The sequence below is a fragment of the Cervus canadensis genome, chromosome 20 (genome assembly GCF_019320065.1).
Source record: "Cervus canadensis isolate Bull #8, Minnesota chromosome 20, ASM1932006v1, whole genome shotgun sequence".
In the NCBI taxonomy this organism is placed as follows: Eukaryota; Metazoa; Chordata; class Mammalia; order Artiodactyla; family Cervidae; genus Cervus; species Cervus canadensis.
The window spans coordinates 55026069-55050055 of record NC_057405.1 but is presented as its reverse complement, the minus strand read 5'-3'; the positions used below and the strand labels follow the sequence as shown (position 1 = coordinate 55050055).

Genomic DNA, 23987 nt, shown 5'->3' with positions numbered 1-23987 from the left:
TAAGTAAATACTAGTTGTAGAATATCAGATGATAAACGTACGTTTGCTTTTTTAAAGAAATTGCCAGACTGTTTTCCAAAGTGGTTGTAGCATTTTACTTTTCCATCCTCGTTCTTGCTAGTACTTGCTAAGGTCAGTCAAAAAGTTACTGGGTTGGTCAAAAAGTTGGCCAAAAAGTCAGGGCAGGGAAACTGAACCAACTTTTTGGCCATCCCAATATTTTTAGAATGTTCTTTCATATCTTTTTTTCAAGTTGTATAAATTCATACCATATCACACAACGGGATTAGAAAAAGTCAGAATATGCCAGATAGCTAAAGATTTTAAGTTAACTTTTAAAATATTTGGAGTTATGTCAGAAATCTCCATTGTGAAGGTATGAAGTGGTTTGCTTAAAACATTGAAAAATTGTGGGAGATAACAGTTCTTTGAGATGCTAATTTTGTAATGTGCATACCTGTTTAATATGTGTATTTTTTTCTTTTGGTAGAGTTTTCCAGAAAAGGACCTTCTACACTGTCCATCTAAGGATGTAATTGAAGCTCATTTTATGTCTTGTGTGAAAGAAGCTGATGCTTTAAAGCACAAAAGTCAAGTAATCAATGAAATGCAGAAAAAAGATCACAAGCAACTCTGGATGGGTTTACAAAATGGTAAATATAGCAGTGTTTAATTTCACAGTACCACTTTTTGAAGTATGAAGTAACTGTATCCTGTGAGTAGCTGGTACATCGTAGGATTGGTGGTACACGTTTAAATCGCAGCCTCTGTGCACAGAATTTCACAAAGAAGCTACCTTTGGTAATCTGTCATTTACCTGTACAGTTCTAGTGTCCTCTCCTCCTGAATTTCCTAGCATTAGACAGATCGCTTTGCCCATGACATCAGACTTCCTGTCTTTCGCTTCTGGACAAAGTGCCCTTACTGAGAGTCATGGTTTTCTGGAGCTGCAACTGAATACCCTCTGAATGTACCAGAATACCTCCACTGTAGGGGCACAGACTCTAGTTTCTCTGCTTTATCAGAACAGTAAGCCTTGCTTTGTGCTCAGATTCTCCCTCTCCTGGCTGGGATTTAGAAAATACACACAAGGGAAAAGCTGAGGGCAGTCTGCACCTTCCTGCTGTGTTCTCTGTCTCTTAGAGATCAGAGTTCCTTAACCTTGCCTACATTGATTGCCCTCCAGTGTCTTCACACAGTTCTGTGTACAGGCAGTTCTCACTTTGCATGGGTCAAATCTGCATGAATTTCAGTTAACGTGCTTTAGTTAAATAACGCAAGTTCTTCAGTAATTATGTGACGGCAGATACACATCATAATCAGTGACCAGTCATGTCGCTCCTTTCAGCGTCTTGTCAGTGAATTGTCCTGATGCAGCTGTTATCTGTTCACTCACAGACAGCAAAGCAGTGTTGCTTCCTTGTATCCATTGATAAACCCATGTAACATTTGTAAAACTGGATTATTGAAAGGGGGAATTAGCCAAGAAGATGAAAGTGTAGCAAAGAAACAAAAAGTGATAGTGCTGAAAGTGAAATTTGAATAAAATGCAGTGGAATTATAGAAGATGTAACTGTGAGACTCTTGACACTACTAGATTGAGGGACTTCAGAAATGCAGCCATAGGAACTTGGTAAAGGCAAACTCTTCCACACACGTGAGTGAACTGGTTGTGATGAAAAGGATGAAGTTATCCCAGGGGGAATGACGCTGGCAAAAATATCTCATTAAAGGAACAGGGATATTTCTGACCTTGAAAGTGCAAGTAACATGTTTGAAGTTGATCCTAACTTAGAAAGGAGTATGACAGTTTGCCAAGGTTCAGGAAAGATGCTTGCTTGTAAGTTATATGTCAAGAAAGCAAGCACTGTTTAAATTGTGCTTAAGAGTTTTACAAATAAAGTCCTTTGATTCTCCATGTTCCTAATGTTTTAACTGGTGCACTATAAATAACACAGCATACTAAAAAAATATTAGTTTTATTTACTTTTTTCATTTCCTGTGCCTTTGTAACCATCAGAGTTTTTAATGTTTTGACAGTTTTCTAAAAGGTCATAGACAGTCGTAAATTTTCTCATTAACTATTAGGACCACTTTGCGTGGTTTCATCTTGCATGATCACTTTTCCAGTTCTGTACTACTATGCATAGCAAGGACTGTCTATATTTTTCCCATCTTTGATAGTTATTTTTGGAAAAGGAGTTGGTACAATAAGAAAGCTGCTCTTTCATGGCAACAACTAGAATAAGAAAAAGCCCTCTTACTCCCCTAAAAAAAAATAATTAAAAAAATATGATACAATTTTATCTTTTGTACTGCATAATTACCATGTCAAAGAGATGTCTGTAGTTATTTAGTATTTATTAAACTTTCATTATGAAAAATACAGGGCATTGTCTTTGACTTCTGTAGTACAAAAGATATTTTATGATGTGTCCTATAACTCATTTATTTCAAGTTTCTTATATTTGATCCAGGTTACATGGAGTTGCTCCTTAGTTTTGTATTTGTGCCTCTCATATGTATCAGTTAGGTTGTAAGCTTTGCAAAAGGAAGGCACTGGGCCTTTCACCTCATTTGTATTACTGAGTACACATACTCTTATTAAGTGATCAAAAGAGTTTACAACCCCTTAAGAAGGAATACTTTTTCTTTTTCCTGACTGGCCATTTGCAGATGAAGTGGCGTTTCAAGAGGCTTGTGAATATACTTAAATGGAATAAGATAGAAATATTCTAAAGAGAGAAGGGATCTGAGAGTAATTTGGCTTCGGAATTTAAGTAAATAATTTAGATAGACTTTTAAATAGATGTTCTTGAAATCTATCATGAGGATGATGAGTCAGCTATAGAGAGCCCAGGGATTCTGCAGAGATTTCTAAAAATGATTAAACTGTTTCATTTGGGGCATTGCAGAATTGGGTACAGAAGGTGATGGGTAAGAGTTGTGAAAACAACAAAGGTGTGGTTTGAGTCTCAGTTCTTCTGGCAGCTCCTTAGGGCAAGTCACTCAATCCCTTTAGCTTCAGTTTCTTTATCTGTAAAACAAAAGAATATCTGCTTTGTTTTCTTATGTGTCTTTAGAAGATTTTATGAAACATTAATATAGTTTATGTGAAAGAGTTTGAAAGGAAGTAAAGCTGTCTTGATAAAATACTGAGAAGTCACTTTGGAAACTCTAGAATAGGGGTTGGCAAACTGTGGTCATGAGCCACCTACCTGTTTTTTTTACCACTGTGTCACCTGGGAAGCCCATTTATTAATAAAGCTTTATTAGACCCTTGCCACCCCAGTTCATATAAGTATTGTTTATAGCTACTTTCCTGCTACAGCTGCTGAGTTAATAGTTTGGAAGAGACCGTGTGGCCCACAATGTACAATATTTACTCTCTAACCCTTTTAGAAAACATTTGTGAGCCTACAGGTTATTAAACCAGTAGCTTTTATTTATCATTGACCTAAAGCATGACTTCCCGGTTGGACTGGTGGTAAAGGACTCCCCTGCCAGTGCAGAAGACATTAGAGATGCGGGTTTGGTCCCTGGGTCAGGACGATCCCCTGGAGGAGGGCATGGCAGCCCCTCCAGTATTCCAGTACTCTTGCCTGGAGAGCCCCATGGACAGAGGAGCCTGGCGTGCTACAGTCCACAGGGTCACAAAGAGCTGGACATGACTGAAGTGACTTAGCACGCATGCATGCAAAGCATGACCCATCACGTCACACTTTCAGAACTGGGTATAAACATATCAGATTTAGTCTGATAACTGCCTTCATTGCAATTTTTTGGCGTAAAATTCCTTTTTTCCTGTTTTTGTCTTAGCTTATATAGTCTTTCTTGGTTGTGTGACTGTTTTAAAGTTATTTTTATTCATTTCACTTTTATTAAAGTACTTTTCAAATTGAGTTTCATAAACTCCAACTTAAAATGGTATGTGGTTAAATTATACTTTATTCCTTTTTTAGCTATAAATTATTTTTGTGTCTATTATGTTTGGTTTTATTGGTACTGGTAATGATTGAGTTTACACACTCCAAATCCTACATGTGGAGTCCTGTGGAAACTCAATTTTTTAAAATTGAAATATACATTTAGGAAATCTTCAGCTGGGTGAAGGTTGTTTATAGAAAATATGCTTTGGGGTAAAATGTTGACTGTTGCCTGCATTAAGGTAAATTGGTGAAAGGTGGGTATAGTAGTTCATTCTGTTCCTTCTGCCTGGAATAACCTCTTTCTTCCTTTTAGTCTGTTTAATTTTTTATTTACTGTTTTAATGCTCCTCTCTGTTATCACCCTCTCCATGAAATCTTGCCTCTTTCATTATTTTTTTAGCAAAGTATCTTTTGCACATCTATCATGTACCTGACACTGTGCTAGGAGCTAGTGATCACCCAGCAGTGATAGGACAAACTAGGATCCTGTTTTCATGAAAATGACAGCCAGGTGGAGGCAGAACCAGTTATATTTTCATACTGTCACGGCTCCTTGTCCATTCATCTGCATTTTTGCTCGCATGTTTCACACTCTGGTATAGATATGGTTAATGTTTTCTGCTAGAATATAACTTTCTTTTGGTTAGAGTATATCATTATCCCCAATACCAAGTATACCTTTAGGCACAGAATGGACAAAATAAATATTGACTGACTGACTCCTTTATTTTAATCCTATCTAGTACAGCAAGGAAATGTTAACAGCTTTTCATAAATAGATTAATATTAGTGTAAAAAAGAGGAAGTACCTTTAACAATTTTAATATGGAAGTGGATTTTTATATTTAAGAATTTTTCCATCCAAAAGAAAATATTATAAATTTGTTAGGGCAAAGATGTTTCACCTGTTTGTTAGTGTAATTGTAAATTGGCAGAACTGAGACAAAGCAGATGGTAAATTTATTTCATTCAGAACTGCACCTGTAGAACATAGCAACTAAACAATTTAAACAATGTTTGAATACTTTCAAATGCTAATTTTAATTTTTCAGGTCTCTGTGAAAGAGAAATAAGAAAAGCTTTTGAAACCAAGAAAACTCATTTAAGACATACTGTGCCTTTCAGTGTTTTTTACAGGTTTTCATTTTAGTTACAAGAGTATCTAACCTCTCCTTGAAAAAAAGGTAATGACCACAAAAAAAGAAAAGAAAGTAGCATTTTTATTATTTATGAGGCGTTTTGTCACTATGTTTGCAGGCTATTTTCTATTAAATGTCAGGAGGTTCTTCTTATAAGCTAGAGATTTGAGGAAATCTCTAAAAAATATTTTAGCATAATATATGACAGTTTTTAGCTTTGATTTTTCTGGGTATACTAAAAAAGATGACATCAAATAAGTTCCATAGACCTTCAAATAAAGGCAAGTTTTGCCTGCTAATTATTGAAAATGTACATTGTTTGTAAACTATGGTTAATCCCTTGAGCTAAGTTATGTTTTAGAGGAGTTATTTGGTAATGTACCATTTTAACTTAAAACTGATTTTTAAGAGAAAATAGTGATTAACCAAAGGTGAATTTTATGATAAGTTGTAGCATTTTGAAAATACTTTTGCTTGTTAGGTGATGATTATAGCAGGCTTGTACAATAGAGACAGTTGGGTTGTGTTTGCATTGCTTGGTTTTTGTCAGCTGGACTGAGATGAAGTATTGGACTGAGAATCTGTTGGTCCACGAAGGACCATTGGGCCTGGTCTTTCTTTGCTTATCTACTACTAGCTGTGTGGCCTTGGCAGATCACTCTTCTCTCTAAACTGGAGCTTCCTTATAAATGTCAAGGTGGTGATACCACACGAGACTCAAACTCATGACTGTCCAGTGGTAATCACACTTGAATTCTGATGGTTAGATATTTCCAGAGGATTTCCTGGAAGAGTATTGTTTATCATTTCTCTCTCCCTCTTTTTCACTTTACCTCTCCTTTCCTCCTTGGCCCTTTCAAGCAGGACTTAGGTAAAAGGTAGTAGATAATTTTCTAGAAATAAATGGGGTATCATAGAAAGACTACTAAAGCAGAAAGACAAGAGATTTTTGGACTTAAATCTCTATCTTGAAGCTTCCTTTCTGTGCTATTATCTCGGTGTCGGTGCTGTTCCAATGTGTAAGTGGTGTGGAAGGAGATTCCTAAGTTGAACTGTCAATAGGAAGCATAAATACTCTTCTTGAACCTTTTGTCTTATAATGAAAGGACTGTTTGGTAAGCTTCCTTTCTTTAGAAAAACTCAGATTTTTTTTTTTTTTTTTTAAATCAGTCATGAGAACACCGGGATCATTTTGTATAAATAAGAGCAGAGAAAATAGCGTGATGAGCGTCCACATATCCGTGACCCAGACTCAGCAGTTATTAGTGTATGGTCAGTCTTGTTTCATCTGTTCTCACCCCTCCTCCACTTTTGAGTTTATAGAAATTGGATTAGTGCCACTAAGACTGCTCACAGATCTATATTCTTCACAGACTTTATACTCTGATATTTAATCAAGTCGTGGAAACAGCTTTCTGTACAGCAGAGTTATGCCCAGATGCTGGTAGTATGGATTAGCCCATTGCAAGAACCCACCATGTGCCAGGCACTGTGCTGGGCTTCGGGGCCACTGGGCTAAGTACAGCAGCCTTGATTCCTCCCCTGAAGAGTTTGCAGCCTGGTGGGGGAGGCAGACATTAAACAGACAGCCTGTAAATAATTATTACATTTATGGTTTGGGCTGCAGAGGAAAGGATAGGGAGCAGGGTGGTTGTGATGAAAGTGTTCCTGGCACCGGGAGTGATATGGGTTAGGCTGAGGAGCCTAAATAAATTAATACATTCTGGAAGCACTTAAGAAGGCTGTTCTGACCAGAGCATGGTGATCAAGATAAGTCAGTTTTTTGATACCCAGTCCCTGTAATACCACCATAAAAAGAAGCATAAGGCACTTTGATGCTACTCATATTTTAAAATTTATGCTGGTTTGTGCTAATTACTGTTTTCTGAATGCTCAAAAACATTATAAAACTTTGCTAAAGATTGATGTCAGGCTTACCAGTTGATAAAATCCACTCATATTTTTAGGTTGAAACATTTGTCTGTCTGCTGACCTCAGGCACCTCTCTCATTTTCCATTGTTTCATAAGATTATTGGCATTGGTTTTGTAATCCTATCTGTAAGTTCTTTTCGTGTCCACTGAAGTAATTTTCCTTTATCTGAAGGCTTGCATTAATTTTTAAAGCAGAGTACCTGCTGTTAGGTGTGAGTTTTTTGAAGCATCATTTTGATTTTAACTATGTTTTCACACATTTCTTCTTTGAAAATCACTCTGTTGTTGAAGAAAATGGAAACTAAAGAGAAGCTGGATAGTTGAGCTCTCTGTCATCTCTTAATATGATACTGTCTTTCCCAATAATGTTCTTGCATTCCTTTGCCATGCATGGTTTACGAAGCTTGTTTTGTTTTTCCTCTTTTTTTTTTGAATAAGCCTCATCTCGTCCTTGTTGTTAACCTTCCTACACTCTTCTTCTTTTTTCAATGGGCCTTCGGTGTCACAGACATCATTTCTCATACAGAATCTCGTCTGTTGTCAGTATTTAGCCTCCACTTCATTTATTTTATTTTTGGCTTTGCTGGCTCTTGACGCCGCATGGGCTTTTCTCTAGTTTTGACGATGGTGGGGGGGGAGGGCTGCTCTTTGGTTGCGATGCTCAGGCTTCTCATTGTGGTGGCTTCTCTTGTTGTGGAGCACGGGCGGGAGGACACGTGGGCTTCAGTGGTTGCAGCACCTGGGATCAGTAGGTGTGGCTCCTGGGCTCTAGAGCGCAGGCTCAGCAGTTGTGGTGCAGGGGCTTAGCTGTTCCACGACAGGGATCTTCCTGGATTAGGGACCAAACTCGTGTCTCCTGCCTTGGCAGACGGATTCTTTACCACTGAGGCACCAGGGAAGCACCCTCCCACTCTTTTTACATAGCCCTTTTATTAGGATTCTGCAGAGAAACAGAATGAACACACACACGGAGGTTTATTATGAGGAATTGACTTCTGTGATTTTGGAGGCTTAGAAGTCCCACAGTCTGCCTTCTGCAAGCTGAAGACTCAAAAAAGTCAATGGTGTAATTCAGTCCAAGTCCGAAGCCTGAGAATCAAGGATCCTTCCGGTATAAATCCTAGTCTAATGGTAGGAAAATATGAGATGTCTCAGTTCAAGATATGGGACAGAAAAAGGGGGGGGCAGATTCCTGTTTCCTCTGCGTTACCTTTTGTTCTGTTCACGTTCTCAACTGATGAGATGATGTCCACATTGCTGTGGGCCATCTACTGAAATGCCACATACTCATATATGCTGATCTCAGCACAAAACACCCTCACAGGCACACTCAGAAATGTTTAGTCTGGGCATCCATGGCTGGTCAAATTGACACATAAAAAAATACCATCATATGCTATAACTTGGTTCATCTTTTATGGGTGCCATTTTAATATTAATTCATTGAATCTATACTAAAGATAAAGTAGTGAACAAAATAGACTGAATTTCCTGCCCTTGTGGGGGAGGTAGACAATAAGTATATATAAAAGTAAAATGCATTATACACCTTTTGATGATGAGTGCTATGGAAGAAAAAGCATGCAAATAGAGAACTGTTCTGTGTTGGGAGAGGGCATTGCTATTTTTAATCAGGTGGTCACAGAAGATATCACTGGTTGGATGACATTAAATGAAGATCTGAAGCAGGACCATGCTTTTGTCTGGAGTGAATAATACCTTCCTAGGCAGAAGGAGGAGAAGGCAATGGCACCCCACTCCAGTACTCTTGCCTGGAAAATCCCATGGACGGAGGAGCCTGGTAGGCTGCAGTCCATGGGGTCGCGAAGAGTTGGACATGACTGAGCAACTTCACTTTCACTTTTCACTTTCATGCATTGGAGTGGCAACCCACTCCAGTGTTTTGCCTGGAGAATCCCAGGGACGGGGGAGCCTGGTGGGCTGCCGTGTATGGGGTTGCACAGAGTCAGACACGACTGAAGTGACTTAGCAGCAGCAGCAGCAGGCAGAAGGAACAGCAGGGCCCTCAGGTGGGGAAAAGTGCTAGGTACTGTTGAAGAACAATCCTATTTGTAGCTTTCACCAAAAGTGAGAGGTAACTTAAGTGTTTTCCCCCGCGATACTCTTCTCCTCTAGTGTGCTTGTCAGATTTCTCCTCTTACTTGTGAGACCAATCTATCATGTAGTCTCATCATTAAAAAAAATTTTATGTAGCAAAAATATCACTTATCTAGTTCTTTCCATGAGTCTTGTGTGACAGAAAGCATCCTTTTTGCAGTCATCTTATACTGTTTTGAAAGCAATAAACAAAGTGCTGAGAATAGAGATAATTAGGAATTGGGCCTGTTTTTATTAAGATAGTTATAGAAGACCTGTTTGAGGAGATGATGGTTAAGCTCAAGTCTTAAAGATGAGAGGAAACTAGTCAAATTGGGGAATGGCATATTGAATTTGGTACATCTTAAGGAATAGAAAGAAGACCACTGTGTCTTGGCCAGTGACATGAAATGAGGTTAGAGAGATGGGAAAAAGCTAGATGATATAGGGCCTTTTAAGCCAGGGAAAAGAATTTCTATACTAAGTGCAGTGGGAAGCCATAGGAGGATTTTTAGGCAGGAGAGTGATGAGATACAGAATATGATGAACAACATTCTAGCTACTGAATGGTGAGTGAAATAGAGGGAGCCAGGAGTGGAAGGGGAGAGTCTGCAGTAGTAGGTCCAGGTAAAAGGTGATGGTGGTCTTTAGGGTCATGATGATCGAGATGGAGAAGCGTCAATAAATCTGGGGTTTATTTTGGAGCAGGGCTTGACAGAATCTGTTGTTAGACTGGATAGTAAGGCTGTTACAAACCAACCTTGGGTCTGCTCCCCTGCACTCAGTAAAGCCAGGCTGCAGACAGCCAGGTCGTGGTGCAGGAAAGTCCAGCATTTACTGCAGGGCAGCAGAGCAAGGAGAATGAGCAGCTCATGCTCAGAGACCCAGACTCCCTGACAACTTTCAGGGGAGAGGTTTCTAGGGCCGTGTGAGGGAGGGGGCTGCAAGGAGTGTGATTAACCTGTGCACAGTTCTTAGATTGGTTGGCATCGAGGTGAAGCTGCAAGCACTGTCAGCCTTCTGTTTCTAACCAGTCTAGGATCTGTATTCTTGCAGTCAGCAGTTTTAATCTGGTGGGGGTTTCTTCCTATAAAAACAACGTAGGAGTGTTTCCATCTTTCAGGGAACTGTGAGTTGGGTGATCTACTCTGTGGTGGATTTATGGTCTAAACAGTTTGCCAGCCCAACAGCTATTACTCTTTGTTTCCACATCTTCACATTTCCTAATCATTAACTCTTGAGTCAGGCTTTAGAGACTCAAGTGAGGCCTGGAAGACTAAAACAAAAGCCTTTTACTTCAAAGGATGGGGACACAGGGGCTTGTCTACGGTTTCAGGGTTAGGTTGAAAGAAAGGAATCATTGCTGAGTTCCGACCTGGGCAGCTGGATGGGTAGTGGTACTTTATACCATGATATGAAATAACTGGTTAAACAATAGGTTTGGGATGAGGAGCAAAGCCAAATTGAGAAGGTCAGCTTTGAAGACAAAAAGTTTGAAATGTCTCTGAGACATTCATGTCAAGATGCGTTGAGTTAAATGTTGATAGAATTGTTGATAGTATTGTGAGTGTGTGTCAGTAGATGAAGAAGGCTTACTATTGTTAAATTTGGATCAAATGCAGCAGCTTCTAATTTCATTCTTATTTACTTTCACCATTTGATAATAATAAAGAGTACCCTCTTTATTATTTCATCGTGAAGGATAGGGCAGTTAATGTCCCAGTGATACAAGGCATTGAGTACAGAGCAATCCCGTGTGTGACAATTCTTTCTAGCCACTAACTGTGTTTTGCTTTTTTTCCTGTATATGGCTGAGTTAGTCATTTCCATTATTGTTTTGTCTGCAATACAGTAAGGTTAATAATAAGTTCAGTCTGAAACTGTGTGTGTGGCTTCAAGAATTTGCTTAGAGAAAATTTATAACCTGCTTGAGCATTCAATTAAGTTTTACTGTGGAACAAACAAGCATTTTACTATATTACGTATTTTACATCAATCTTTTGGTATTCTGCTTTCTGCAATTAGAAATAATGATGGAAATCTAAAAAGTTTATGCATTTGTGTTTTAATATAAAACCGTAAAGATGCTTTACTTGGCTTTCGGAGAAAGGTTGCTCTTGGGAGTTACATGATTTGAATGAATAAATAAATTTGGTAACAATTTGGATCATAGCCTGTTATAGTTCTTTAAGTATACTTGGCAGTAAAGATAATCAATAATAAAACTTGGTGAAAACGTTTAGACAGTTATTTCATCATACACTACAAATTATACTAGCATAAGTGTATTGATAACAGTGAATGCTCATTAATAACAGGGAATGGTCATGTATTGTAATCAGTGGTAGAGAGAATACATTTTTGTACATGAGATGCAGTCAACAAATGTACAAATCTATAAGACTAGATTTATACTTGGTGGGCAACAATCCATGGGGTCACAAAAGAATCGGACACAACTGAGCACACACACACAAACTCTGACCAGTACTTGAAAATATTTTTAGTGAACTCTTAGTGTTGCAGGAATACAAAGGTTTAGTTTGCAACGTTATTTTAAGTAAAATTTCAAATCATCTCCTTATATCTTTTATTTATCTCTGGTCCAGTTAAAAAACTTTAAAAATAATGTATGCTTTCTAATCTACTGTTATTTTTTTGTAAGCCAAGTTTGGCAAGGTTCGCAAAGTTTTTTTCTTATGAATGTTGGTACCCTGTATAAGAAAATGCAGAGAAACATATGTTGGATCAATGATTTTCACTCTTGGAGTCATGACCTGTAATTATTATTTGAATTTACAGCATGATTCCTCTTCTTAAAAAAAAAAAAATATATATATATATATATACACATATATATATATACACACACACACACACAGACACACACACACACACCCCATATGTACACACGGACACATATATGTGTATAAAGTTTAACTTATTTTGTTTTTATCTTTTTATTTTAATTTTCAGTTTCTTAGATTTAGGTGTAATTGGTGTGAAATATTAGTTTCAGGTTTTCAACATAATGAATTAATATTTGTATACATAGCAAAGTGAACACCGCCACAGTAAGTCTAGTTAACATCTGTCATTTTACAGTTATAAAATTTTTTTCTTGTGATGAGAGTGTTCAAGATCCACTCTGATAGCAACTTTCAAATATACAATACAGTATTATGAACCATAGTCACCATTCTGTATGTTACCAGTTGTAAAAGAACTAAAAATATTTACAATACTGGTTGAGTCAGCTTACATTCCCACCAACAGCACACATGGGTTCCCTTTTTCCTGGTGGCTCAGCTGTTAATGAATCTGCCTGCCAATGCAGAAAACCCAGGTTCGATCCCTGGGTCGGGAAGATCCCCTGGAGAAGGGAATGGCAACTCACTCCAGTATTCTTTTCTTTTTAAATTTACTTATCTTTTAATTGAAGGATAATTGCTTTACAGAATTTTGTTGTTTTCTGTCAAACACTCCAGTATTCTTGCCTGGAGAATCCCATGGACAGAGGAGCCTGGCGGGCTACAGTCCATGGGGTCACAAAGAGTTGGACACTACTGAGTGACTTAACACTTTGCCAACATTTGTTCTCTTGACAATAACCATTCTGACAGGTGTGAGGTGATACCTTATTGTGGTTTTGATTTGCATTCTCCTCATTATTAGCAATGTTGAGCACTTTTTATCAACCTGTTGAAAATGTCTATTCTGCCCATTTTTAAATTGGATTGTTTGGGGAGGGGTGTTACTGTTGAGTTGCATGAGTTTTTTGTTTATTTTTTTGATATTAACCTCTTGTCAGATAACATGGTTTGCAAATATTTTCTCCCATTCAGTAGGTTGTCGTTTCATTTTGTTGAGGATTTCTTTTGCTATGCAGAAGTTTTTTGGTTTGATGTGGTTCCACTTGTTTACCTTTGTTGCTTTTGTTGTCAGATTGAAAAAGATTGCCAAGACCTAGGTCAGGGTATATGTGCATATATAGTTTAACTTGTTTTTGAGTGAATCTTTTGTTTTGAAGCTTAATATTGTATTGTTTTTGAGTGAATCTTTTGTTTTGAAACTTAATATTGTAATTCTCCTTCAGAGAACAGAAAACCCCAGTTGCTTCGTCAGTTGTCTCCTGATTGCTTTTCTCTAGAGCAGTGTTTCTCAAAGTGTAGACAGTGGGAAGCATCAGTGTTTCCCAGGAACTAAATAGAAGTGCATCCTAAACCAGCTGAATTAGAAATTCTAGGGTAGACCCCAGCAATTCTTGGGTCGGGACCCCTCCAGGTGACAGCAACGCTCTGCTGTGTGAGAGCCACTGCTCCTGAGCAGGATTTCTCAGCCTTGCCACTGCTAGGTATTTTGGACTGGATAATTCTTTGATGCTGGGGTGGTGGAGGGGTACAGGATGTTTGGTAGCTTTCCTGGTCTCTGCCCACTCATGAGAGGCCGGTAACACACTTTTCCCCATGCTCAGTCATGACATTAAACAATGTCTCCAGACACTGCCAGATACCCCCTCAGCGGCAAAATCACTCCATTTGAGTACGCCTGCTGGGAGGGGTGATGCAGAATTAATGGGTAAAACTGTCTCTCCATTAGAATAGCAGTGACTGTTTCCTGAATCCCCAAGTTCTGTCCTGGGGGCTTACAGCAGCCTTGTAAGATATGTTTGAAAGTTGAAAGCCGGGGCCAGTTTATGTATGAAGGTTCTCATCTGTTCCACCAGCTCAGCTCTGAGGACTAGTGTGTTCATTTGTTACAGTGACTCATGTAGGCTGTATTTGGAACTATATTCTTTAAACAAAAGGACTTTGACATATAAACAAATTAAAAAGTTATTTTAATCTGTTAACTCTTCTTGTGTGTAAACATAACCATGTGAACTTCTTATTGTAAACTTAGTTGTTTCTGGATGCTGAGGGTTATTTTTGCTGACATGACTGTTAAATGACAAATGAATCAACAGTATGCTGTCATTTCAGTAAGACTGTTAACATTTTTGGAGGTAACATGAGTCTTCTGTATTTTCCCTTTTTCTTCTGCTGTTGCCTTTCATCTCCCTCTCCTGTTTTCTCTATGGTACTTGACCTGGTACTGCATATGTTGATAAACACTTCTTTCCCTCTCTTCCCACTCTTAATTTAAACTTTAGCCTACTCTCTGACCAATTCTTTATTATCTTTCTAGGGCCTGAATGGCCAGATAAACATTTTCGCTCAATAGTCTGTAATTAATGCTGCCCAGTGTGTTACCTATTCCTAGGTACCTATTTCCTGCACTTTAAAACAAAGATCTAGAAATTACTTTATTGAGAATTTTAGAATTTCAAGCCTCTCCTTTTCCACTCTCCCAGTCCTATCCCTGTGACTTTGTTCACCCCATCTGCCTGTGCAGACCTGTTCTGACTAATGGCTGTGATAATGAGCTCTAGCTGCCACAGTTCTCTGTATTTAAGATGTTTTTTCTGAACCAAAGAAGTAACTGCAGTTCTCTAACAGTGCTAATTTCTTATTATTCATTGTATGTCTCTTTTATTGCTTTAGAAACTGTAAAAGATTCAGAAATCCTTTTATGCCAAATTTTATGGCAAATTTTGGCATAAAAGGATTTCTGAATCTTTTACACATTTAAATATTAAACTCTTCCAGTGTTTTAATTAGCATTCAGAGAGTTGCAAGATTTTAACCCAAATGCTAGAAAACTAGAAAAGAAGCAGCCCATAAAAAATGAGAGCTAAATAAATGAACTTGTATATCTAAGACACATAGTATTCAGTCAGGTTCTGATCATTATCTTCAAAAAGTGAAAGTGAAAGTCACTCAGTCGTGTCCAGCTCTTTGCGACCCCATGGACTATACAGTCTGTGGAATTCTCTAGGCCAGAATATAGAGTAGGTAGCCTTTACCTTTTCCAGGGAATATTCCCACTCCAGGGAAGTTCAAAGTGGCTTCCTATTTAAGCAGCATTTCTTCCCACAGGGTCCCTTTATGATCCATACTATCTTTGATTCCCTGGCTTTTCTACATCTAGCTTATTTCTATCTTTCTCAGTAGAGGAGTATTGATAAAATATCCCAAATGCTATTTTTGATTGGAATTAATTTCCATAAAGGATTTAACCAGAAAGATTTCACTTTATTTCAAGTTACTATAAGCCACACTCAGAACTAAACTACATGATATATGCCTCTTTTTCTTAAACTAGCTTCTTATTTTTGTTAATAAATTCAGATTTTTTTCCTACAAGTATATTAACCTGCACTTTTCACTTAAGGTGAAATTATTTTTATGTGGGTTTTTTAAACCCTATGAAAACATTTTTGCAAGAAGAAAATTTATTGCTGTTTATTCACTCAGACTATATAAATAGCGTAGTAGGAGCAAGGAAGAAAAGACTGTTAGTGGAGATCTAATATCTGGAAAGGAGGGAGAGACAGGAGCAATTTGCATAGGCTCCTTGAGTAAAGGAGAAAGACTTTACATACAGAAGCTTTCCCCTAAAATTTTAATCATTTGTTTTGAGATGTTATATTCCTCTCAGAATAATACTCTGTGGGATTCAGATATTTGAATTGTAAATGAATGAATTGAGAAACACTCATAGAATCATTTCAAACGTTAATAACTTTATTCTTGTTTCTACTGAAATTCTTAGACATCTTGATGAGCTTTTAGAATACATTGTCTATATTACTTATTACTAAAAGCTATTGAATACATTTAAAATAATAGTATTTAGTCTAAAATAAATTCACTATAGGAAGTAATAATGTAGTTTATAAAATATTGGGTGGGCCCTATTTTTTGAGGTATGTGTATAATTTTACAAATGAACTTTGTTTTGACAATGAATGAGTTGTTATAATAAATAAATTTGGTAGTAAATGCCACCTGAATAATCCTAGTAGCTGAACTTAAACCATGCTTGAATTTTCCAGTTTTAGTCATTATTATCCTTGTCTGCTTTTAAGAGGTAGTTCCTAATTGAGTGATGCTTTCAATTTTATCATGTTGAATTTTTTTTCCTCGTTCTCATTGAAAAATAATGCCTTAATGTACATGTTAAGTGGAAGTTGCATTTGACTCTCTGAGACCCCATGGACTACAGTCCATGGAATTCTCCAGGCCAGGAATACTGCAGTGGACAGCCTTTCCCTTCTCCCAGGGATCGAACCCAGGTCTCCCACATTGCAGGCAGATTCTTTACCAACTGAGCTACAAGGGAAACCCAAGAATACTGCAGTGGATAGCCTATCTCTTCTCCAGCAGATCTTCCCGAGCCAGGAATCGAACCGGGGTCTCCTGCATTGCAGGCGGATTCTTTACCAACTGAGCTATGAGGGAAGCCCCTCGTACATGTTGAAGTAAATATTAAATATTTATTTCTGCAGCAGCTGCTGCTAAGTTCAGTTTGTAATCTGTAACTATCAAAGATGAAATTTGGCTAACTATTATACCTGGCACTACCCATGAATTTTGAAGTACAGGACTCAGGAGTTTTTGATAATATGAACATTCTATTCATTAATAGTTTCTCAGATTCCTGTTAATCATGTGTCATTGGATTGACTCAGCCTTGAGTTTTAACAAACAAATAGTGCTTTTATTTATAGAAATGTAACTGAAAGTTTTCTGTGATATGGTAGCATCTCTGAGTCTACTGGCCCAGTGACCTCAAGCCTTTCATTTGCCTGCTTTGAGCCCCAGTTTCCCTCAGTAAGTTGCTTTGAAAGCATAAAATCCATTTAGGGTTTTAAAAGAACAGTTAAATTCTGTTTAGGTATGTTATTAATAAATATGATCTCTGAGGTTCTGCTATAATAAGAACCTGTGACTTTTCACTCTAGCATCACTTGAGTTGTTTTCCACTTCTTTAATAGCCTAACTTCTGACATGCTTTTTACTTAAGCATCTCTCACTTGGTCATCTAAATTAGAAAAGAAGAGGGTGGGGGGAATTTGAACCATCAAGCACTACTAATACACAATAAAAGACCAGTCAGACAGTCAGACCTATTAGAAATTGTGATAACTTTATGTACGTCAGTGACTTCCCCCCTACATATTAAGTGAAGGGGAAGATTCTCTGTACTTGTTTTATCTTTTGTTTTTATTCTCTACATCTCCCAGTACTCAATTAGGTACATAATAGGAGTAAATAAACACTTTGATAGATTTAACTCCACACACATCCTACAAAGTAAAAACTTGATTGAGTACACTGTTACTTCTATCAGTTGTTTTCTTTTTCCTTTTCTCTTTCTTGCCTAGAGTTAAACTAGAGATTCATAATATGAACTACTTGCAAGCTGGGGGCTTTTTTTTTTTCTTTTTTAACTAGTATTTTTTGCGGTGGATCTTCCTTGCTGTTGGGGCTTTCTTTAGTTCTGGTGTTCTTTGAGGTGCATGGGTTTCTTACTGCGGTGGCTTCTCCTGTTGCAGAGCGTGGGCTCCAGGCCTGTGGGCTTCAGTAATTGCAGCACAGAGGCTCAGTAGTTGGGGGCCCTGGGCTTAGTTGCCTCACCGCATGTGGAATCTTCCCCTGTCTCCTGCATTGAGGGGCGGATTCTTATCCACTGTACCACCAGGGAAGTCCCGGGACTTCTTTTAAAAAGAGATTTTTCATATTGCTGCCTTGGACAAATGTAATGGATTTGAAATAGAACAGAATTTACCTGGAATTATATTACATTTACTAAATTTCTGTGATGTCCCAGGCCTGGATATACATTCTTAGTGATTCTTCACAAGAATTAGATAAACACGATCAACTTTTAAAATGAGAAAATGAGCTTACAGAGCTAGTAAGGAATGGGACCAGGATTTGATCCTAGATCTTTCATTCCAAAAGTCAATGTTTTTCCTGTTACATCTGGAGGCTGTTAACTCTGGCTGCATATTAGAATCATCTGGGAGTTTACAATAAGTACAGTTTCAGGGATTCTGGAGTGAGACCTTGATATTAGTATTTTTTCAAAAGCTCCTCGAGTGATTCAAGTGGGCCGCTAAAAATGAGAGTTGTTGCATTGTATATTGCATCCCCAGTGACCACTGGTGCCCCCCCCACCTTTTCAATCTTTCCTTATTTGTCTGTGAGTAATCATTAAATAAAATTTTCTCATTTACAGTTTCTTATCAGAAGCATGAGGAATTTGTGTTAGCATAAAGATAGAATATCCTGCGTAATAAACTTTACAAAAATATAGTGAGTATAATGTAGTATCTTTACTCTGTTGGTCTTTCAAAAATCAAAATAGATTTTTATTTTTGTCTTACGATTTTGGAGTGCTCTGATGAAGTGAAAATGGGCTTGGTAACAAGTTAAAGTTGTTTCTGGCTGTCTCAACTTGGGAAGTGATAAACTGTGATTCAACCTGAGAGAAAAAATACTTTCTCAGTTTATAGTCGTTTTGAAAGGTAATCTGTTTAAAAATTTATAGGTGATTTATGCAGGTGTACATTTCATTAATTAGTCTTGGCCTACCACTGTGCTATAGCTCTGTAAATCTCTTTTTGGAAAACAAGCTACTTTAAAAATTGTCATTTAGAGTCAGTGAAGACTTGAATTTAATTGAAGGTCATTCTTCCATTTTTTAATTTTGAATCCTTTTTATGTTGTTACTGGCCCTGTTTGGAAATAAGTTTGAAGTAAATGTTTCTTAATAAGTTAGAATACAGTAATTGAATTATGTCTGTTAAAAATAGTCAGTTACTGGGATTGTTTTGGAAGACATTTAAGATGATGTAACTTGCAGTTATGGTTTACTGATTGATGATGTTGAAATTAAAATTTACAGCTCTGACTTTTTCAATACTTAGTAAGATTAGTTTCTTGTGTTTTTTTTTTTTTCTTAAGTTTCCAACAATATTTTTTAAACCATTTATAAAGTAACTAGTTTGGACTGGCTCCATTTGTAGACCTGTGCTATAAAGTATATAACTGTGAGCCTCTCATCTACCTAGATTAACAAGAAACCTCTTTTTTTTTTCCCATCATGCTTATCTCCTCTCCCCTAACATTTTAAGACTTGTTAGGAGAGAGGGGGATTGAGAAGGAATGGTTATTAGATGGTAAAGTTAGGAGAGGTGGAATTCATGCCAGCCTGCCAAGACTGGAGGACCACTTGGATGTTCTTGGACCACCTTTCCTGCTCCCACCACTGTTTCATGATATGGCTGGAGATTGATGCATTGAAAATTGATGGCAGGTAAATGGCAATTAAGTTGTTCCCACAGAGTGAAAAGATAGGGCCTTACAGGGTAGTTGAAAGGGTTGGAGGGAGCGAAGGGGCTATAAAAGGAATCCAGTGTTGTAAAGGGTTACAGCTGGATTGCATTATGGCGCTGACTCTCCCCACCGTGACTAGCAAAGGCCCTCAGTTGCATAACTTACGGGAGGCAACATTCACATAGAATTTCATGTGAATGTTGCAGACTCCGTGGTTGTGAGCCAGGCTGAACACTCCAACAATCTTGTGATGATGGGGTTTTGGCAGAACCACTTTTTCGTACTGGTTTTGACCCTTCACTTACCTTGTTACTGAATCTGTGTGTAGAGGCTTGGCGTCTTCTCTTGTTGAGAAGCCTAAGAGACAAAATGCTTAGGGTAGCACTGACTTTGTGCCAAGTACCGTTCTCGGTATTTGGTACATATGAATTCATTATTCCTTCCAGTGACTCTACAAATACTATTAATAATATCTTGATTTTACAAATGAAGACATTGATACACAAGTTTTAAAGTGTTGCTCAACTCACCCAGCTATTAAGTGGCAGAGCCAGAAAGCAGACCCAGGCAGTGTGGCTCCGCGGCGTCTGCTTGCCCATTGTGCTCTGCTGCGTTTGCGATGCCTTTTTTGCTGCTCCACATTATCAAAGTCAGTCATGTGTTTAGTTGTTTAATCATTGAACAAACATTCATCGAGCATGTACTTTGTGCCAGGCGTTTTCTAGGGCTGAAGACAAAGGCCTTGCCCTCATAGAACTTATATTTTAGTTGGGAGACAGAGACATGTTTAGAAGAAAATAAATACTTCAGCTAGAATTATAAGGAAAGCCTTCCCTGAGGGGGCGACACTTCCATGGAGACTTGAATGGTGAGAAAGAAGCAGCTCTGTGAAGATGAGGAAAGTGAGGATTCCAAGCCTCTGACTGTGACATGGGAAGAAGCTTGGTGCTTTCTGGAGACAGAAAGGTAGCATGATCTCGGGCTTTAGTGAGTAAGCAGATTGGTAGACAGTGAGGTCTCAGAGAGATGCAGAAACCGTTGTATTCCAAGGGGGTGGGAGGGGGCTGAAAGGAACCTGCTTCCTGGGCAGGAAGTATTTTATCCACAGCGACGTGTTGGTTGCTTGTATGCAGTTCTGAGTGGGGTGCGGTCTGCCCCATTCATAGCCAGTAAGGAGATGCAATGGATTTTTTCTTTTTAATGACGATTCTAGTACTTAGCTTCAAATAATCATACTGTTGAAGTATATTACAAAGCATTATTCCTTATGGTCCCTTAGAAAAATGTTTGGAAATTTATTCATTCATGACATGATTTGATTTGTATGAAAAGCGCCTTCTGGATCTGTTTTGGGGATGCAGGTAGAAGAGCGGAGACCAGATAGGAGGCTGTCACAGTGGTTCCGATGAGAGATGATAGTGGTTTAGGTGAAAGTTGTCGCAATGAATATAGAGAGGATTACACTGTCAAAATATATATTGATTCCTCTCCTGATGCCAGTTTTCTAGACTGAGAGTTATAGCATCTTTATTCCAAGAGTCAGTCCCAGGAATTGGCTTTTTTAAAATAGCACTTCTTTTTTAGGGCAAAAGGGTATGGTAGTCCCTCCTCATTCATGGTTTTGTTTTCACAGTTTCAGTTTCCTGTGGGCATACATGGTCTGAAAATATTAAATGAAAAATTCCAGAAATAAACTATTCATCAGTTTTAAGTTGTATGCTGTCCTGAGCAGCATGATGTAGTCTCACTCTGTCTGACTTCAGCATGTGAAGTATAAGGGATGGTTCCAGCGTATCCACACTATGTTCTACCCTCCCACGAGTCTCATAGTATCTGTCACAGTTATCACATCAACATTGGGATTCCAGTACTTCTGTTCAGGTAACTCTTTTTTCACTTAATGATGGTCCCAAATTGTTAGTGATGCTGGCAACTAGATGGTCTCTTACTGTGCCTAATTTATAAATTAATCTTTATTATGAGTGTATGTACAGGAAAAAAGCATAGTACGTATGGGACTCATGGATACGTAGTGATGTCCACCGTTTCAGGTGTCCACTGAGGGTCTTGGGACATATCCCCAGTGGAGAAGGGGAGACTACTATAAATGTCTTCTCTCAGTTTATTCTGAGACAGTGAGAAGCCAGGTCAAAAATTTCCTCAGATTCAGATTCTATTGCTCTTTTGATTAGCTCCAACAACAGATTCCCCAGAGTACAATCCTGCTTCCAAGATGAGTGTTTATGAACAGAATTAAGTGCTGGCCTTAAGGATTGTTTCTCCTCTCAGCCTTATTACAGAGGCCAGCCTGCTTCTGTCTTCAGGATGAATTTTCAGGGGTCCTTGAAGTTTTCAAGGCTTCTTTGTTTTGATTAGGACCTCCCCGCCAGATATAGCTCAGTAACTTAAAGCCTCAAACAGAAGGGCTCATGGAAATGTGTGGGTGTGGCTCTGTTGAGCAGCATCTGAGCACCAGTGGACATGCTGCGGTGTGTAGATGCTCCCTCCCTGGATCAGCCTGTCAGTTCAGTTCAATAGCTCAGTCATATCTGACTCTGCAGCCCTGTGGACTGCAGCACGCCAGGCCTCCCTGTCCATCACCAACTCCCGGAGCCTGCTCAGACTCACGTCCATCGAGGCATTGATGCCATCAGTTGGTCAGCCTGACTGTCCTGTTAATATGTGACTCAGAGGACAAATGAGTTTGAGGATAACACACATGGGTTTTTTTGCCCTCTGATTTTTTTTTCACAAAGATGTTCACTATATTACAGTGTGAAGGAACTGGGCTTCCCTGGTGGCTCAGACGGTAAAGAATGCACCTGGCAATGCAGGAGACCTGAGTTTGATCCCTGGGTCAGGAAAATCCCCTGGAGAATGGAATGGCAACCCATTCCAATATTCTTGCCTGGAAAATCCCCGTGGACAGAGGAGCCTGGCGGGCTGTAGTCCATGGGGTCACAAAGAGTCAGATACGACTGAGCAACTAACACACACACACACACACACACACACGTGAAGAAATAGATCTATACTTGGATATGCTTTCTGTTGCAAAGCTTGAAAGCCTCTGGTCAAAACACTGCATCTATCACATGGCTGCTTGTAGTATTGATTTGAATAATACTGTTGATAAATCCATAATTTTCTGAGGAATGGGTTCCCTTCAGCAGTAATTTTCAGCCATTTGCTTTTCTCTTCCAAGAAAAGCTCAAAGCCTGTGTTTTATGAGCTGTCAAGATCTGACACTTAGTTAGGGTGCTATAAATCTATTCTTTTTGACATCACAGACTTGCAGGAAGTGGAATGGTATGCATGTGGGGGCCATTTCAGCCCTTCCCTATGGTTCTGTCCAAGCCAGCAATACCACAGTGCTGAAAGGAGGCTGGGGTGCCATCCTTCAGAGGACCTCCATGTCTCCCATGGGATCTTGTAAACAAATAGGTTATTTGTACCATTTGAATATTAAAAAGTTATTTGCCTTGAGTTCTTAATAAAGCTTAAGTGGAAAAACAGATACATCCTTTAAAATTGCCACTTTTTTCTGCAGCCTTTTCCCTGTAAGGAATGAAGAACACAAATAAATCAATTTATTTCTGTGCTGCTTAGGAAGATCTTGGTTTAAAATTGTTTCTCTGGATTTTTAAAAATTTCCAAGACCAAAATAAAAGCTTAATTCATTAGCGAGTGAAAAAAAAAATTGGTTGCCACCAGAGTTCTGAGAAATCCTATTTTTAATATCTTTTAAAAAAAGTGGATTGACTTTCTATAGCACAGGCCTTCAATTTTGTGATTGTCGATTGGATAGCTATCCTAAAGGATTGTTAAAAATACAGAAGCCAACTTAGCAGTCATATTCGTAATAACTTGGGTGAGAAGTGTATTAAGTTACCTTCTTTTCCGTTTTTCTTTGGATAAGCTAAGTGACTGCTAGTTTTAATTTTCTTCTGTCAATACTTAGTTGTTTGTTTTGTTTTAGAATTAGAACTCATTTGAAAACTCTTGAAATAGATGCACATTTACCTAAATTTACAGTTTAAAACATGAGTAGCTGAAGACCACCGAGCCTCTTTCACTTGTAGGTTCTGTTTTCATGGCAATAACTCAGTTCCAGTATTCAAAGTACTGCTTGGTAACAAATTAATATGCACTTGATTCATTAACATGTAGGAAATTAACAGTACATCCTTGCTCCAACTTTATTTAATTATTGGCTAGGGGTTAGAAGAGATCCTACTGTTACAAAACCCAGTGTGAAAGACATTTGGTTATACACTTAAACTCAGCACTGATTTTCTGTTAATTTCTTTCTATTTGTGTCTTTCCTGTTAATAACTTTGACTTAGAAAAGTTAGATTATTTTTGGTTAGAATGTTTTTGATGTTACTGAGGAAATGCTAATCTTATGTAAGAACATATTATGTTTATAAGACAAGTAATCTAATATAAATTAATACAGATCCTTTATTATGTCTTTATTCCTTTTGAACATAGTTATATCAGACTAGGTTCAGTCAGGAGATAGAAACCACACAAAGGGTTGAATAGATTGTTTTATATGTAGAATTATTACACTCTGATAAAAGAGTGACAGGATATATAAGAAAATCAGACCTGGTACCCTAGGGCTAAAGAGGAAGTTCACACTTCCCAGGAGCCCCTT

General features: G+C 38.2%; 1 protein-coding gene across 5 annotated transcripts in view; it reads left to right on the top strand.

Annotated features, from left to right (window-relative positions):
• Positions 1-23987, top strand: part of ATG5 (autophagy related 5) — a 115482-nt gene that overhangs the window by 38877 nt on the left and 52618 nt on the right. For all 5 annotated transcript variants that reach the window (XM_043439110.1, XM_043439107.1, XM_043439106.1 and 2 more), the window contains one exon: positions 491-653. In XM_043439110.1, the coding sequence (XP_043295045.1) occupies positions 491-653 (163 nt within the window). The remainder of the gene's footprint in view (positions 1-490; positions 654-23987) is intronic.